General features: G+C 43.2%; 1 protein-coding gene across 2 annotated transcripts in view; it reads left to right on the top strand.

Annotated features, from left to right (window-relative positions):
* The window catches only part of CHST9 (carbohydrate sulfotransferase 9), an 89,396-nt gene that overhangs the window by 24,580 nt on the left and 47,627 nt on the right, over positions 1–17,189 (top strand). The window contains exons 1-2 of one of the 2 annotated variants that reach the window (XM_035125059.3): positions 2,315–2,791; positions 14,395–14,605. In XM_035125059.3, coding sequence (XP_034980950.3) covers positions 14,506–14,605 — 100 coding nt within the window. In that variant the 5' untranslated portion in view covers positions 2,315–2,791; positions 14,395–14,505. Of the gene's footprint in view, positions 1–2,314; positions 2,792–14,394; positions 14,606–17,189 lie in introns of those variants that run through there. The other variant, XM_035125060.3, reaches the window with a different exon arrangement.

The following is a 17,189-nucleotide window of genomic DNA, read 5'->3' as shown; positions in this document are numbered from 1 at the left end:
GGGGAACAGAGAGATTATAAATGGCCTGGAAATCCTTTGTCATATTTCTCTCTGCCTAGAGAGAAAAAGATTGAGGGCTAACACAACAGCTTCCAGGACAATGTAATATCAAAAAATAGAAGGGGGTGAGAGGATAAAGTAAACACAACATTAAAACTGCAGCTGTAATTTAGTCTGGGCAACAGGGAAAACATCCTAACTTTAAATTACACAAAGCTTCCTGCCACTGTGCAAAACTTCTTGCTTTTTCTTTCGTAGGCTGCAATCCTATACTGTACTCACTTCCCTGGCTGTAAGCCACATTGAACTCAATGTTCAAGTGGGGGTGCCTAGCAGGAATCATAAGTCCCCAGACTTGATGCTAAACTCCCCAATTTTGGCAACAGCATCATGGGCGTACCCAGGATCAAAGCTAGGGGGCACACCAGCCACACACACCAGCCACACACACCAGCCACGCCCCCCAGCCACCCGATTGGCTAGCTGGCAATGACGTGGCCAGGATCCCCCCCCCAGGAGGAACGGTCAACGTCCACGCCCCCCAGAGGAAAGGGGGCCGTTTGCAAGGCAGCATACTCCTTGCACTCCTGCCTCGCCCACTCCTTTAATGGCAGTGGTGACTAAAACGAGGCAGCAGCAGCGAAGCTGCCTCCATTGAAGGAAACCTGGACCTGGACCTGGGCTAACTTCAGCCCACACTCTTTCAAGTCACAGCGAGCACAGCACAGAAAGTGCTGCCCCACAATGCTCTGCGGCATTTGCATACATGTCCTCTCCAGCTGCCCATGAACAGCATCATAAAGAAAAAAATTAAACTGGTCACAGTTTAAACCTCTCTGCTCAGACAAGTGGCCTGATGGGGATTAAAATGGCCCCATCCTAGTCATCATAACCCTGGTCCTCAGCTGAGAGAAGGGGAACTGTGCATACCCAGTCATACCCAGACTTACTTGGGAGCAAGCACCATTGAACACCATAGGCCTTAGGTAGTAACAGGTAATACAGGTAAACAGTGTCTCTTGGTACGGTATTATGAGCAGTGCCACAACTAACCATAACTGTGCCCAGTGCAAACCATATATTGTGTGCCCCCCTCAAATTGCTATTGGTATAAATGATAAATGATCAAACAAAAAATGTAGTTTGCAGGACTGTTGTTGTTGTTGTTGTTGTTGGTAATCATATTCATGAACCACATATATGACACAAGGAAAATTGTAATTCTGATTTAACACGAACAGCAGCAATTGCCCCTTCATCATTATTTATTAGATTTATATACCGCCATTTATCTAAAAGGCTCAGGGCGGCTCACAAGATAAAAATATTGCACCCCATGTTGGGACACTTGCCACTTGGTCCTAGCTAAGCAACTCGTGTGTCACTAAGACTTGACCCTTCATATGGTTCATTTTCCTATCCAATTGTGTTTCAATCTGTTCATCAATAAATAGCCTCTTGTATCAATGGGTTATGGGCCAGATGGTTGGGGTATAAATAAAATGATGATGGTGATGATGATGATGATGATTGAGTTATGTTATGGTGGAAGATCCATTCTTAAGGAAATCAGCCCTGAGTGCTCACTGGAAGGACAGATCCTGAAACTGAGGCTCCAGTACTTTGGCACCTCATGAGAAGAGAAGACTCCCTGGAAAAGACCCTGATGTTGGGAAAGATGGAGGGCACAAGGAGAAGGGGATGACAGAGGATGAGATGGTTGGACAGTGTTCTCGAAGCTACGAACTGCGGTAGGCAGTGGAAGACAGGAGTGCCTGGTGTGCTCTGGTCCATGGGGTCACGAACAGTCGGACATGACTAAACGACATGGTGGAAGAGGGGGGAAGGGGAAAATAAGGGGTGGCCAAATCTTGTTAATAACTTATTACTTATACCCTGCCCATCTGACTGGTTTGCCCCAGCAACTCAAGACAGCTTCCAACATAATAAAAACACTGCAAAACATCAGTCACTATATTTTTAAAAAACTTTCTTAAAAACCTATAAAAACATTTTAAAATAAAGCTTCTTGTTCTGAGCCTGCAAAGCAAGTGATCCTATCTTTTATCACACAGAAACTTAACACCTTACTTCTCTGTAAGCATGCACAGTAAGTAAAAGTATACTTTTGAATAACTAAACCTCACTGGCTTCAAAAGAAAGTGAACCTTTAAAAAAGTTTATATATAAATCTAAACCGTGTTTCCTAAAGGATTCTCCTTCGACTTACAATGCACAACTGTGCACCTGTGCCCTTTCTGCCTGTCACATCGCTCTGACAAGTCGCAGGACCCCTCGCGGGGTGGGCCGCGCTCTAAGAGCGAGGTCTGCGCGCCTTCCTACCATCGGGTTAACTAGCAGTGAAAATTCCCCCCGCGCGCGCTCCGCGTCCCTAGCACTGCAGCGTCAGTGCAGCGCCAACTTCTCCTGGCAGAAAGTAAGGGCGAGGGTGGAGATGGCGCGAGAAAGAGGCAGCGGTGCACGCGCAGCCCGCCTCACGCCCCGGCCCTGGGCGCGTCGGGAGCAGGAGAGGCGCTGCTGGGGCTTGTTCTATTCCGCTCTGGCCGGAGAGAGGTCTCTGAGAGGGCACCGCGCGCGCCTGAGGGGAACCTTCCGACACTTTTGCGCTCTCTTCTGGAGCGCGGCTCCCCGAGCGGCCGCCTCCGCCCTGTCCTCGGGTAGGTTGGGAAGTTTGCAGGGCGGGGCTCGGCGAGCCGAGGAGGAAGAGAGAGCCGGGGAACCCTGTCCCGCCCGGTGCCATTCCACAGAGAGCTACGGGCGCGCCAGCAAGGTAAGCTGTCATCTCCGGGGAGGTAGGGGGAGGCCGGCAGAGAGGAGGACAAGCTCGCGCGGGCTAAACAAGCGGCGTCTTTTTGGCGCTCCCGCCCACCAAGCCCCTCTGTCCGCCTGTGAGGCGAGCTCGGTGGCCGCAGCCCTCCCTGAGGCGGCTGCCCGAGGCGGCTGGCCGGAGTCCGCCAATGAGGAAGGGGGCGAACTCGCCTCCACTTCTCGCCCCCTCAAACTAGATAGAGCAGAGGATCGAAGAAGCCTCTGGGGCATCTGCTTGCCTCTGCTTGCCGGAGCCTTTTCTGACAGGCTCTTTTGCCACGCCCTCGCCGTTCCCACATGGGAAACCCCGCAACTTTTGTGTTTCTTCCACGAGAGCCTGGGACTGTGCTTGGTGGTGCCGGGTGAGCGGAAGTTCAACAGGTGCTGCTGCCCCTCTCGAGTTCCTGCATCTGTTCAGGGCGAGGGGGGGGGATGTCTTATGGGTCCACGTCCATCCCATAATGAATAAGTGTGGGAGCTGGAGATTTCCTTTCTTCAAAGGCTGCACACAACTCAAAGGGGTCGCTCTGGGCAAGGGACTGTCAGCTGAGCTCCACCTTTCCATCTGCAGTACATACCGGCCTGCCTTACGGGGCTTTTAGGTTGCTGAGGTGGTAGTTTCGGGGTTTGTTTGTTTTTTAAGAAATTTTAAAATATATGAAACAGAAATGTGAAGCTGAATGTTTGAAAGGAACTGTATGGATGCAGTATTGTTAATGAGACCTTTAGATGACCTTTAGTGACTTTAGTTACAGGTAGGTAGCCGTGTTGGTCTGAGTCGAAGCAAAATAAAAAAATTCCTTCAGTAGCACCTAAAAGACCAACTAAGTTTATATTTTGGTATGAGCTTTCGTGTGCATGCACACTTCTTCAGATACACTAGAAACAGAAGTGTCAGACCCTATATATATACAGAGGGTGGTGGGGGTGGGTGGGAATGGGAGATGGGCTGATGGGAGTGGTAAACCTGTAGATGGGTGAACCTGTAGATGAGTGACTTTGTCACTCTCTTAACTCTTGTCCTGCTGTTCCATTAGAAGGACTTAAGGATCTCTGTCATCTGCATTCTCTCCTTATTGGGTGTGATCCTGATTTTACAAAGAGTTATTTGGGAGAATGCATTGCATTGTTCCTAGTGGCTGGTGCAGAGTCTGTGTTTCCATATCTTAAATGTGTGTCTTTAAAAGTTCGCACATATTTATAGCTGCATGGGATGAAACCCTTTAAAAAAGAGAGAGAGAGAGAGATTGTGGTGATGGTTGACACCTGAAGTCTTTGAGTTTGTGGATTTAGGTCTGACTCCAAAGTCTAAAGACATCAGTGGAAATATAGCAAGTGTCTTCAGATAGCTTCAAATTATTCATTTCGCTTCTGTATATTCCATAGCTGCCAAGTTATCCCTTTTTTTAAGGGATTTTCCCTTATGCTGAATAGGCTTCCTCGCAAGAAAAGGGAAAACTTGGCAGCTATGGTATATTCTGAGTATGTGTATAACACCTATCAAGATATCACAGGAGAATGGAATGACTAGGCTGTTGCAGAAAACCCTTAAAAATAAAGTTTGCTTTTTAAGGGTTTTGACATGCATTAAAAGAAGTCTTCAAAGTTAAGGAAAAGTCAGGGACTTAAGTGATTCTTGTGAGAATGTCACCTAGACACTATTTTCCAGAGCAAAACTTAAACGCTAGTCTCAAAGCAAAAAGCAGGCATAAGTGACAAGGACAAAGTCTTCCTGGGATATTGTCAAGATTACTTACTTGGCATATATAGGAACTAAGAAAATCAAGCTTTTTGGATAATTCACATCATTTTCAGCATCTGCTGTTCAAATATTTATATACTTCAAAAATTCACTAGCTACATTTTGAAAATAAGCTTCTGTGTGGAAATTACTTGAATATAAGTTAGTTCCATATAACTGGTTGACACAAAACTCTTTAATGTTGCTAATATTGTGACTAAAACAAAATAGAACAGGGTTGTTGTTTTTCTGTACAGTATGTCCATCTAAAAGGTCAAAATGGCTTTCCATTTTGCTTTATGCGGACCTATTTGATTAAAATCTGTTGATCAGTCAACTAATATTTTGTAAAAAATAATGGCTTTTGGCTTCTTATTCGACTGAAAAATTACCCTGCTGGATGCAAATGGCTACCAAATAATGGACTTGAAGTATTCTTTGGGACATTCCATAACTTTATAACTTTTATTCGAAATGGAGATAACAGACAAAGACCACTTTAATCAGTTATGGAAAGAATTGCTTGAATAATGGGACAATTATGTGATTATGATCCACATACAACTGAACTTGCAATCATTTTCTATCATGTATATTGAGAATTAGGAATATAGAAAGCTTCCTTATAGTGAGGGAGACCCTCATTCAATCTAGTTTAGTATTGGCTACACTGACTGGAAGAAGCTCTCCAGGTTTTCTGACAGGAGTCCTTCCTAGCCTTACTGGGAAGTGCTAGGTATTGAACCTGGGACCTTCTGCATGCAGATCAGGTGCTGGGTCATTGCAGACCCAAATGTATAGTGTCATTCTGCTAGTTAAAGTTTGCTCCAGTTTATGATTTCTTGTTTCTTAAACAAAAAAAGTTTTAACAGAAAAAGAATGTGTCAGACAGGCTTGCTTAGAAGTACATCCTGCTTTGTTCAATTGGATTTACTGTAGTTTTTAGTATGTGCTTCTGCAGCTTCTGACTTCACTGGATTACTAGCTAATGGTCTATTTCGCATTTTGTTTTGTCTTGTTTTTAGTACTGTTACAATTCTGACCAGTGCTGACACCTTCTCTGGTTTCCTCTTGTAAGAAAGAAGTGAAACGTTCTCTGAATGTGTTTGCTGTAGTTGTCAGTGTGAACATTTCTGTATCTCTGCCATCTTCCTGTCCAGTGTTCTGTGCCCCCTCAGCAGAGAGAACAAGTATAGGTGTCATACATTCTGACGACCCCTCCTGTTTAATATAAACCACATTTTGACACTACTGTAGCTTTAAGCAAATGCTTTTTTATGTAGAAAACTACAGCAGTAGAGGTAGAACAGAACTGTTTAACTTTACTAATTAACTTTACTAATATTAATAGTAGGAAACAGAAGTGTTGGTGCTTAATTCTGTCTAAAAGATACATCCTGCAAAATTAGAAACTCTTGTTCCTATTTGCAGGTGTGACTGAAATGTTCATTTTCTGAGTCACCCTCTCTAGTGCAGTGTTTCTCAACCTTTTTTGGGCCACGGCACACTTGTTCTATGAAAAAAAATCCCGCGGCACACCAACTCTGTGCCGCCCTATAGTTTAGTTTGGAGGGGAGACGTAATCATTACACACACAGGTGCAAAAAGTGCATGGTGTAAAAGTTGGAGTTTAATGGCAAAAGACTGTTGAGGGGTTCCTTTGCGGGTCTGTTCTGCATTATGTCCTTGGCGGAGCCACTCGCCGCCTTCTCCCCGTGCGCGCAGCCCCGGCGGTGGAGTTTCTGCAGCGGAAGGGAACAAACGACGGACCGACCTCCGATCGGTCCCTGTCTGTGTGGGCTGGGGCTTCTTGGTGAGGCTCCCTTTTGAGGCTCCCACATGCGGCTCCGGAGCCGCGGGTTGCCGACCCCTGGGCTAGCAAGAAGAGCACCTCACCTTCTGCAGGACTCCTTGCCGAAGAGGCCGCTCACTCCCGCGCCAACCAAAAAACTCCCGGGCGCCGCCAGCAAGAGGAGCGAGAGCGAGACAAACAGCCGCGGTGGTGGCTGTTGAGAGCTGCGCTCGCCCCGCCCCCGTCGTGACCCGGCCGGCTTCCTTTCCGGTGGGTCAGCGCCCCTAATGGCGGCCGCCAGTCACGTGACAGGGCAGCAAATCGCCCTTCTCGTCGCCAGCGTCTCCCGGCACACCAACCAGCGTCCCGCGGCACAGTACTGTGCCGTGGAACAGCGGTTGAGAAACGCTGCTCTAGTGGTTAATAAAACACTTTTCAAGACTAGGAAGGATCTTCAAGGTGCAGTCTAGGGCTGAACTCTGATGAGCTTCAGCTCAGGTTGTTGCATATTTTGAATAGTTAGCAGGGGACTAGCAGAATTAAGGTTTCAGCCGTATAATCAGAATCTAGAGAAGATAACAGTTAATTATCATACACTCCTCCAATTTTTCAAATAAACATTCCCTAAATAAACTGACATTAAATGTGAAAAAGAAGGTTAACATAACATAAGTGCTGAATTAGAGTAATTCTTTTTTTAAAAAAAAACTGGAAAGGAATGACAGGTTGTTGTTTTGCATAAGAGCAAAGGTTACTATCCTGGAATAGGCAAACAAATGATAGACAATTTCTCTGAGTTCAGCCTCCTGTAGTGAACAATTTGTTCTTTAAAAGACAACTCTAAAAGGTCTCTAACCCAGTTTTCAGCTGTAGGTACAGAACAATACTATAAAATAAAAAACTTTGATACTCCATAGATTGCCAACATCTCTTGTAACAGGTATGGGGATTTTCCAGATCATAGTGATATACGACAGTTTAAGCTGATTGTATGTGGATTCTAGCTTTAATGACAAGGCTAAATGACACTGGCATCATTCGAAAGGCTTCAATAACACAACTGATATTGTTTGTTCTGAAGCAACTCTGGAGCAATCACCTCTCCACCATATTTTAAAATACCTATAGCAAAATGTTTTGGAGACAAGTACAAAAGACCACCTTGCTCCACCTTTTTGTTTTTGCTGAGTAGGCCTGAGAGCTAGCCTATATTGTATGTGGGAGAGAGCAGCTACTTGACACCCAGTGTGAATAACCCCCATTGAATTCAGTAGGGCTTGCTTCCGAGTAGAGAAGGTTAGGATGAAGCTTCATGGGGCAGTTCAAATGCCTATACCTTGCTGGTGGGGCTTTACAGAGTGGCAGGGCTACAGTCCTGCGGCTCACATTGGCAGAAGACAGTTGGGCATGAAGTGGACCTGATCACCATTTTTTTTGGGGGGGGGCACTAATGCCAAATGAAGAGCAAGGTGGTAGTGATTGGACAACATGTACCAATACATTTCTAATTTCTGATGAGCTATAATGAGCCAGAAATTTGCGCTCGCCATTATGCACAAATGATGCTGTAAAGTCTATCATATATTGCATTGCAATAAAGTTGTGTGTCAAAATGGTATGAGGGTTCTTTGAAGCAACTGCTATGATGTGCATGTCAGTGACTCTTCATAGATCAGGCTTCCTCAACCTCAGCCTTCCAGATGTTTTGAGACTACAGTTCCCATCATCCCTGACCATTGGTCCTGCTAGCTAGGGATCATGGGAGTTGTAGGTCAAAAACATCAGGAGGGCCGAGGTTGAGGAAGCCTGTCATAGATCGTTTGCCTTCAGTGAGAGCTAAGAAGATGTCTTCTGCTGAACACTTTCCATGTAGGTGTTTTATAGGGAAACCCTACCCCAATATATTCATACTGGTTATAAAACAATCCACTTTCTATGGATTTCTTAAGGTTTATACTGGTCTTTTTACTTGGTGTAGCTGTTTTACACTAGTTTAAACAGAGTTACTTATAGGGCTAAATCTGGCTTCTTAACCTGTTGGAAGTTATTGCTTCCATATTGTTTGTCTCAACATACAACTAGGTACAATTTCCACCCATCTTTCTTCCACAATTACCTGCAAGAGCTCTATTGCTGGGATTAGGAACTTCAGGTACGGAGTCACAGGGGGCTCTCCAGGCCTCTTTATCTAGCACTTGAGAGTCTGCAAGGCCATGCCCCATCTCCCCAGGCTGCATCCGTCACCAGACCTGCTTTGCAGCCTCCTTAAGTATTTTTACTTGGTTGGAATGCATCCTGGAACTCTGTTAATGCTTTGTGCTTGCCTAGATGAAAGATAGAGAAGAGCATGTGTAGAGACTAGCATATTGTATAAATGTAAAATGCCCATATGTTGCTGTGCCCATTTTTGTCTCCTGGTTTGGAATGTTCTGGGTATACTTGGGCATGCTGCTACTCTTCGTTCAGTATTTTCTGTATACTGATTGAGTTGATTTCAATCATTGTTGCTGCAGGCATGACATGAAGTTGCCAGGTTGGTTGCTGGCCAGCTCCTTCTGAGCAGAGTAAAGATTTTCAGTGTCAAATATAAAGGAATAGGAATAAATAAGATGAAGTAATTTTTTTAGGATGCTGGTGTTCTCAGCCCGAAATGTTTCCAAAATCAGGAACCTTCCAATACAGTGGTACCTCAGTTTATGAACTTAATACATTCCGGAAGTCCGTTCTTAAACTAAAACCATTCTTAAACTGAGGCAGGCTTTCCCTAATGAGGCCTCCTGCCGCCGGTGCCCTTCCACCATTCGGATTCCGTTCTTAAACCGAGGTAAAGTTCTCAAACCGGGACTCTATTTCCAGTTTTGCAGAGTTTGTAAACCGAATCGTTCTTAAACCTGATTGTTCTTAAAGCGAAGTAGCACTGTACTCTAGGTTTTTTAAAAAGGGGGGGTCTTCATTGCTTTCTGATTCTTGTGCTTTTCATAAAAAGCCCATGTTTCTCTACAGATTATCTCTCTGAAAATGGAACGGTAACATCTTGCTGGTATCTTATCTTTCAACTTCATAGAGACATGCTTCACTGCAGAGCTCTTGCATTCAAGTAGGGTTGCTAAACTGAATTTAGCACATGAGGTGGATCCCCAGGATAGAATTGCGGTCTGTAGAACTTTTGGGACTTGCGTGTGAAAGAGACTATTCCTTAGCAATATGCTAATGGCACAAACTTAAGAACTCTTACAGAGAATTCTAATAGAAAAAGTTACCTCCTGCTGTGTCTGACACAGAAGGCAATGATCTATCTTCATGTCATAGTCACGGTTTTAATGAAGCTTATGAGCACAGGCTGTAGATCACAAATCATTGTATTAACTGCACTAATTAATCAGGCTGGCATTTTTCAAATCTTATGCAGAAGAATAACTGTGCAAATAGTGTGAGCCTGAAGTGTGTGGGTCTTAATTAAAACTCTGCCTAAACACAATAAAATCGTGTCACTGCCAAAATTCTTAAAGTAGAATTTGAGGCTACAACCACAGGTGAGCCCCAGCAACCAGCATGCAACCAGAGGGTTTTTTTTAAAAAAACAACAACTAATGCTCCCCGCCCCGGTGCCATTTCTCCTTTCTCTTTTCTTTTGCTGCTTTTTGTGCCAAACTACTTCCTGGAACCTCCTACCTTTAAATATAAACCCAAAACCTTCAGTTAGCAAGAATGTCAACTGGGGGAGCCATCAGATCATGCCATATTGATTGTGAAAGATTTCCGTGCATTTCAGATGACACTGTTGTCCTATAAAGCCCTAAATGACTTGGGGTCCAGGTATTTGAAGGAATGCCTCTCCCTATATCAGTCTGCTCAGGTTCCTAGTTTTGGGAGATCAGGGGCTTTTCATTGTTCTACACCAGAGGAAATTCATTAGGTGCTGACACAACATGGGGTCCTCTCAGTGGTAGTGTCCCAGTTATAGAATGCCATTCCTATGAAAGTGTAACTGGCATTGACCTCGTTGACATTTTGGGACCAGGTTCAAGCATGCCTGTTCGCCTAGGTATTTATGGGATGTTGGCTCACTGCTGCAATAGGTATGGCAGAATTTTTATTGTGCATTTGATTTAGATCAGGGGTGGGGAATCTATTTCAGCCCAAGGATTGCATTCCCTCCTGGGCACCCTGCTGGAGCCCACATACCAGTGTTGGGAAGGGTCAAAGACAAAAATGGGGGGAAGTAATAAATGTCAATCCTGCAGTAGTCTAGCTCCAACACACACTTATCCTCCCTTCCATCCTCTGTCTATAATAATAATAATAATAATAATTTATTATTTATACCCCGCCCATCTGGCCGGGTTCCCCCAGCCACTCTGGGCAGCTTCCAACAAAACACTAAAATACAGAAATCCATCAAACATTAAAAGCTTCCCTAAACAGGGCTGCCTTGAGATGCCTTCTAAAGGTCTGGTAATTGTTGTCCTCTTTGACCTCTAGTGGGAGGGCATTCCACAGGGTGGGTGCCACTACCGAGAAGGCCCTCTGCCTGGTTCCCTGTAACTTGGCTTCTCGTAGCGAGGGAACCGCCAGAAGGCCCTCGGCGCTGGACCTCAGTGTCCGGGCAGAACGATGGGGGTGGAGACGCTCCTTCAGGTATACTGGACCGAGGCCGTTTAGGGCTTTAAAGATCAACACCAACACTTTTAATTGTGCTCAGAAACGTACTGGGAGCCAATGTAGGTCTTTCAGGACCGGTGTTATGTGGTCTCGGCGGCCGCTCCCAGTCACCAGTCTAGCTGCCGCATTCTGGGTTAGTTGTAGTTTCCGGGTCACCTTCAGAGGTAGCCCCACGTAGAGCGCATTGCAGTAGTCCAAGCGAGAGATAACTAGAGCATGCACCACTCTGGAGAGACAGTCAGTGGGCAGGTAGGGACTCAGCCTGCGTACCAGATGGAGCTGATAAATAGCTGCCCTGGACACAGAATTGACCTGTGCCTCCATGGACAGCTGAGAGTCTAAAATGACTCCCAGGCTGCGCACCTGGTCTTTCAGGGGCACAGTTACCCCATTCAGGACCAGGGAGTCCTCCACACCCGCCCGCCTCCTGTCCCCCACAAGCAGTACTTCTGTCTTGTCAGGATTCAATCTCAATCTGTTAGCCGCCATCCATCCTCCAACCGCCTCCAGACACTCACACAGGACCTTCACAGGCAAGCAGCATTATCAGCGTTCAAGGACACATTGCAGGCTGGCAAAAACATTCAGGGATGTTGTGAATCAGGACCAGTGAAGGGCCATATCTGGCCTAGGCCTAAGGTTCCCTGCCCTTGATTATGGCTTTCTCTTATTTAGTTTGGATTGTTTTAATTGTTGTTTTAAATTTTGTTGTAACTCTCTGGGATCAATTGATGAACGGCTGATTAAAAAGGTAGTTAATCAAAATATGTGTATGAACAGCAACAAAATGAAGGATAGAACCCGCTGACAACAGCCTTCGTTCAGAAATCTATAGGGCAGAGAGGACAACAATTATCAATACAGCTCTTAGTTTCACAACCCCCTAGATGGAGTACAGCTGTTCATCTGGTGATGCTGTTATTTTTTTACTTCTAAGGTAATTGAGCCAGCCTAAAAAAACCCACAAAAAACGATTTTACATTGCACCTAAAATATTTTCAACCACTGACGAAAACAAATTTTGCCCCAACCTAGCTTTCTCACCATTCATCACCAGCAAGTGCATGCTTGCTGTAGCAAGTAATTGACCTGACCTGGTAACTTGAATGCATTTGAGCTCATTTAGTTGCTCATAAACCCATAGGAAAAATAGATATTTAGTCAGCCTGATTGAGACAGGCCTCTGGTTTGAGCAGGCTACATGTCAAAGCCATACATTAATTGTTGCCAAAATTCCAATACAATAAAACCAAAACTGAGCCCGATGACCACTTTTCCCCTTGTGGAAATAGCAGCTCAGGGGTAGAGGGACTTTCATCAAGGTGAGCATAATGCTGTGATCCTAATTCTGTTTTGATTCTGCCCCAGTTCTTATCAGCTCCTCCCTGCAGCTTTTGTTTAAAGTTTTAAAAGAATCATGCAACATCATGCCCTTTTAACAAAACATGTAGTTTGGCCCTGATAGAGGAGGATGGGCAGCAGTTGTCCAATCAGCAACTACGACCTGTGGTACAATGAACCACATTGCTTCCATGCCTCTGTCACTGTGCTAGTAAGTGCTAGTGCCTGTGCAGTACTGAGCCATCATCTACAAGAGTGGGAAGCCTGTGGCATTCCAGATGTTGCTCTCAGCTTGTATTAGCCCCAACTAGCATGGCCAATCATCATGGATGATGGAATCTGTAGTTTTAACTTCTGGAGGGCCACAGCTTTTCCACCCCTGGTGGAAAGCAAACCTTTCACCACACTGGCACAGGGTTGGGTACCTTCCAAAAACTTACTGGTGTTTGAGCTCAGTATCTGCTTGGCATTTTAAAAATTTCTCATTATTATTTACTTAAAGACAACTTGGCATTCTGATAATCATCCTGTACTGACATTTAAGTTGTTTTGTTCCCTGTGTAGCATTTGGTTGAAATTATCATGTAGTCCTTAACTTTTCTGTATTCTTTTATCAATGCATAATCACTTTATTTTCAGACTTCTGGCCTACTTTTTTTTTTAAAGGTTCCTATGATAGATATTGCTTACCTTATACGTTTCTCTTAATAAGAGCCAAAAAGCTGGCTCTGAAACTTATGGAGAATCCAGTATTTGGGGGGCCAATTTCATTTGTCTGTATACCATATGGTGCTCAATCTTATATAACTTGTTTATAGGCCTGTTCTTCTGCAGAGATCTAGGTCTAGAAATAGAAACTTCACCACCAGAATGGCAAACAAAACATCAAATATTTCTCAAATGATTGTTCCCAACTGTCTTATTTTACCTTATTATTCTTTTTTCTTTAGTTCACTCGAAACACTGCTTATTGAATATTCTTTCTAAGGGCATCATTGTACTGAATTTCAGGATAGGCTTGGATTTTTTGCTCTGCAATTTAATACTCCCTCTATACTATACTCGATTGAATTACAATGTGCTAGATTTTAAAAGCAATTTAAGAAGCTTTACTTTCTCTTGCATTCTACAAAAGGTTCTGTATTGCATTTTAGTCAACTCTAACATCCTGCTGTTTTTGAGTGGCAGGTGAAGGGCATTTAAATTAATGATTTCCTTCTCCTGAGGCTCTGTGTTGCAAGTAAGATTATTCTTCAGAAAGCTTTGGGCTTGAGCCTGTTCCACTTGAAGCCACTGGTGAGAATATGGCTCTTAATAGGGTTGTTTCCTATGTAGTTTGAATCGATGACTGCAAAGTGGTCCTATAAAAAAAAACACCTTGGTGTATGTTCCTTGCAGAGCCAGGCTTGTGCTTTTAATAGGAACTGCCACTGAGCCAGCTTTTGGCCTATAGGAATATTGTTGAAGGTACGGCATTGCATTGGCTTCCCATATTATTGCATTTATACTGCCTCCTGCTTCCAGAGAGCTGTTTGACTTGACAATAGCAGTGTAAGAGGTTCAGAACTTTTTTATTTGATTTTTTGTGTGTTCTCCTCTCAAGTTAGAGGTGTTTCCTTCTAAATTTTACCCAAGCACATGTGAACAAGTGTTCTGCTAGGAAACGGTAGTACAGTTGTGCTGATTTGTTTCCCAAGGGTGTAATTTGGTTTAGTTTCTCACAATCTTGGGTGCCTTTACCTCTGGCAGTAAGAGAAAGTTTGAGAAAACATGACTACCGTCCTTGTTTGTGCAATCCTTAGGTGAGCCTTTTTTATTGGCATTAGATTTTAAGAATCTCCACAACTCCCAGTTTAAATCCAAAGCTGAATTGCTGAGGAAGTGGGGAAAATAGTCCCAGAAGAAAACACAAGCTTGTCGGTCCCTTTCACTTGGAGAAATAAAAGGGAAGGGTATATATAGTATGCTGTGAGAGTGCATAAGAAGAGTGCACTAGAGAAATGAATTTTTCTTATTGTGTCTTTTTCAGATTGGCATTTCCAGAAAAACAGAAGAAAAAAAGATAATGAACTGAAAGCATCTGAAAAGTATACTGTGCAGTCCTCTGAAGCGAGTAGAAATGTAGTCCTCCGATAGGGCCATGAACCTAAAACTAGTCTATGTATCTGTACTGATGTTTGGAGTTGTGGGTTTACTCCTCTTCATGTACCTGCAAGATTGGATTGAAGAACAACATACAGGTAAAATAACAATAAGCTAGTTAAATCTATATCAACTGTTCAGTGGATAAATAAACAATGACATGGGCTTGTGATATGCACACACACTGTTTGAGAAGTGGCTAGTGTAATCACACAGATGTGGGTTGAACCATTCACAAGATAAAGCTGAGTAAGGGGGGGGGAGAGAAATACCCATATATGACTGTCTCTGAAAGTTAACAGCTGATACATCAAAGATTTCCAAAGCAGCCATGTTTACCCATCTGAAATGAATGGCTCCTGATTAAGTAGAATTCAAGGGATTACATGGTATTTAACTTTGCGGTCAGAGTAGACCACCCACCATGCATAATGTTTCTCTTTTCCATAATTAGTTTGAAGTAAAAGAAAAAAGAGAAAAAAGAAAAATTATGGAGGAAGTTGGAAAATGTAGTTGGGTAAGAGCTTATTTGAGAGAAATCCCAGCAAAAGTTAGACAAGTGAATGATTTGCTTTTATTAGTTCAAAATGTTTAATACTGTAGGAATATTTAGACCACTGCTTGATTACTTTATAGGTGGCAAAATAATAATAATGTAAGTACAGAGTTTGGAAGTCATATTGTATACAGTACTTTTAGGAAATAAGAACCAGCATTTATTTATATCTTACAAACATTATAAGCCATTCTTTAGTCTAAAGATATCAAGAGTCAATTAACAATCAAAAGCACAAATAAAAAAATAATTTAAAAACAGCTGCAGCCAGGCACATCCAGCAAGAATATATGATCTAAAAATTTAAATAATCATCATCATGGTATATTTATTTATATACCGCCTTTTCCCTGACAGGGACTCAAGGTGGTTTACAGATACAATTAAAAACAGCTTAAAACATTTTTTATCATTAAAAACCCCCATTAAATATTAATATAATTTAAAGCTACAATATATATATATTAAACATAGAAATAATTGCAATAAAAACAGCACAGTTCATTAAAAATAGTCAGTTCCCAAAAGTCTGTTGGAATAAGGAATTCCTAACTTCCTAATTAAATAATTTGTTAGTCCCTTTTTAAATAGGATCTATAAGTTGCACCTGGCCTGCAAAGAAGCCCACTAGTAGAGAAACACTTTCTGCCATGGCTTTTAAATGAATGAAATTGGTTGTGTTCCTTTGTATATCCACAAGGGGCTGGCCCACGCCAAAGGTCCAACCCCCTTTGGGGCAGCATTTTGGTGGTAGCCTCCTCCCCACCCCCGGACAGGCAGGAGTGTGTGCAGGAGGAGGAGTAGGGAGTGAGCAAGCCTTCAAATCTCACTAAACCATAATTGGCCTATGTTTGGAAGGCAGGCTTCCATGTTGTTCTCTTTCCATCTTCATTGTATATCTGTACTAATATCCTAATTTGTACAATGAGCAACCAGTCAGTATTTCTATCCAATATTTTACTAGGTTTAATGACTCAATGGGCTATTGTGGCGTTATGAATAAAAACAAAAAAGTAATTTCAATACAGAGAGGCAATTCAAGAAACTATAGAGTGGTACCTCGCAAGACGAATGCCTCACGCAACGAAAAACTCACTAGATGAAAGCGTCTTGCAATGTTTTTTGTGACTTGCAAGACTAAATTTTCTATGGCCACGCTTTGCAAGAGGAAGTTTTTCAGCGGTTTTTTTTTTTTTTTGCCGTGGCAACCCACGCTTTACAAGACGAAATTATCACTAGACGAAGAGACTCGCAGGACGAATTAATTTCGTCTTGTGAGGCACCACTGTATTTTGAAAAGGAGGAGACTGACTGATTCCTGTGCACATGTAAGGCCCGCTATTGTGAATGAAGCCTGAAAATGATGATGAGGATCACAGCTCTTTTTCTCCTCAACCAGCCAAAACTCCATATTTGCCTTTCCACTGGAATAGCAATTATTTCAGACACCGCAAATGAAGATAAATGTAAGGACACAGATGAGGACTTTAGACAACTTCTTTCTGTAAGGTGCATTGTACCTACATAGTAAGGAGGAAATTATCATGGAATGGTTCGAGGTCGTGTTTACAGTTCTGAAGTCTCCAATAGGAGATATGCAGCCAATTCGGTGCCATAGAGGACATGTAAACAGGTTTTTTTCTGTATTGTGATGATTTCCCCCAATAAGCTACTGAGTTTTTTGTGCCCGCTGTAAGTTATGTTTTACTCCTGATTAAAATGGCATGTGGGCTATGCTAGGAAAATGAACTCTTGCTGGGAGTAACACAACTTCAAATTAGTCTTCTCAAAGGGCATACATGTTCAGCAAAATGTTGAACAGCTGTTGTCACTGGAGAGAGAGAGAGAGAGAGAGAGAGAGAGAGAGAGAGAGAGAGAGAGAGAGAGAGAGAGAGAGACTTGTCAACTCATCACCTTCCTGAAGTGCTCTAGGGGTCTTCTGTTACGGGACAGCTTAGCTCTGAGAAAACTTGAAATACACACCGTTCAAAACCGTATCCCTCTCTTGCTTTGCATTCAAATTCAATGCTTGTACTTTCACAGTGCAGCATTATTAGTAAAGGAAATCAAAGCACTGATACCTAGTTTAAGGTGATCTTCTGTTTAGAGCCTCAGAAATGTGCCAG

The sequence above is a fragment of the Zootoca vivipara genome, chromosome 8 (genome assembly GCF_965207765.1).
Source record: "Zootoca vivipara chromosome 8, rZooViv2.hap1.1, whole genome shotgun sequence".
In the NCBI taxonomy this organism is placed as follows: domain Eukaryota; kingdom Metazoa; phylum Chordata; class Lepidosauria; order Squamata; family Lacertidae; genus Zootoca; species Zootoca vivipara.
This window is presented reverse-complemented; position numbering and strand designations above follow the sequence as displayed.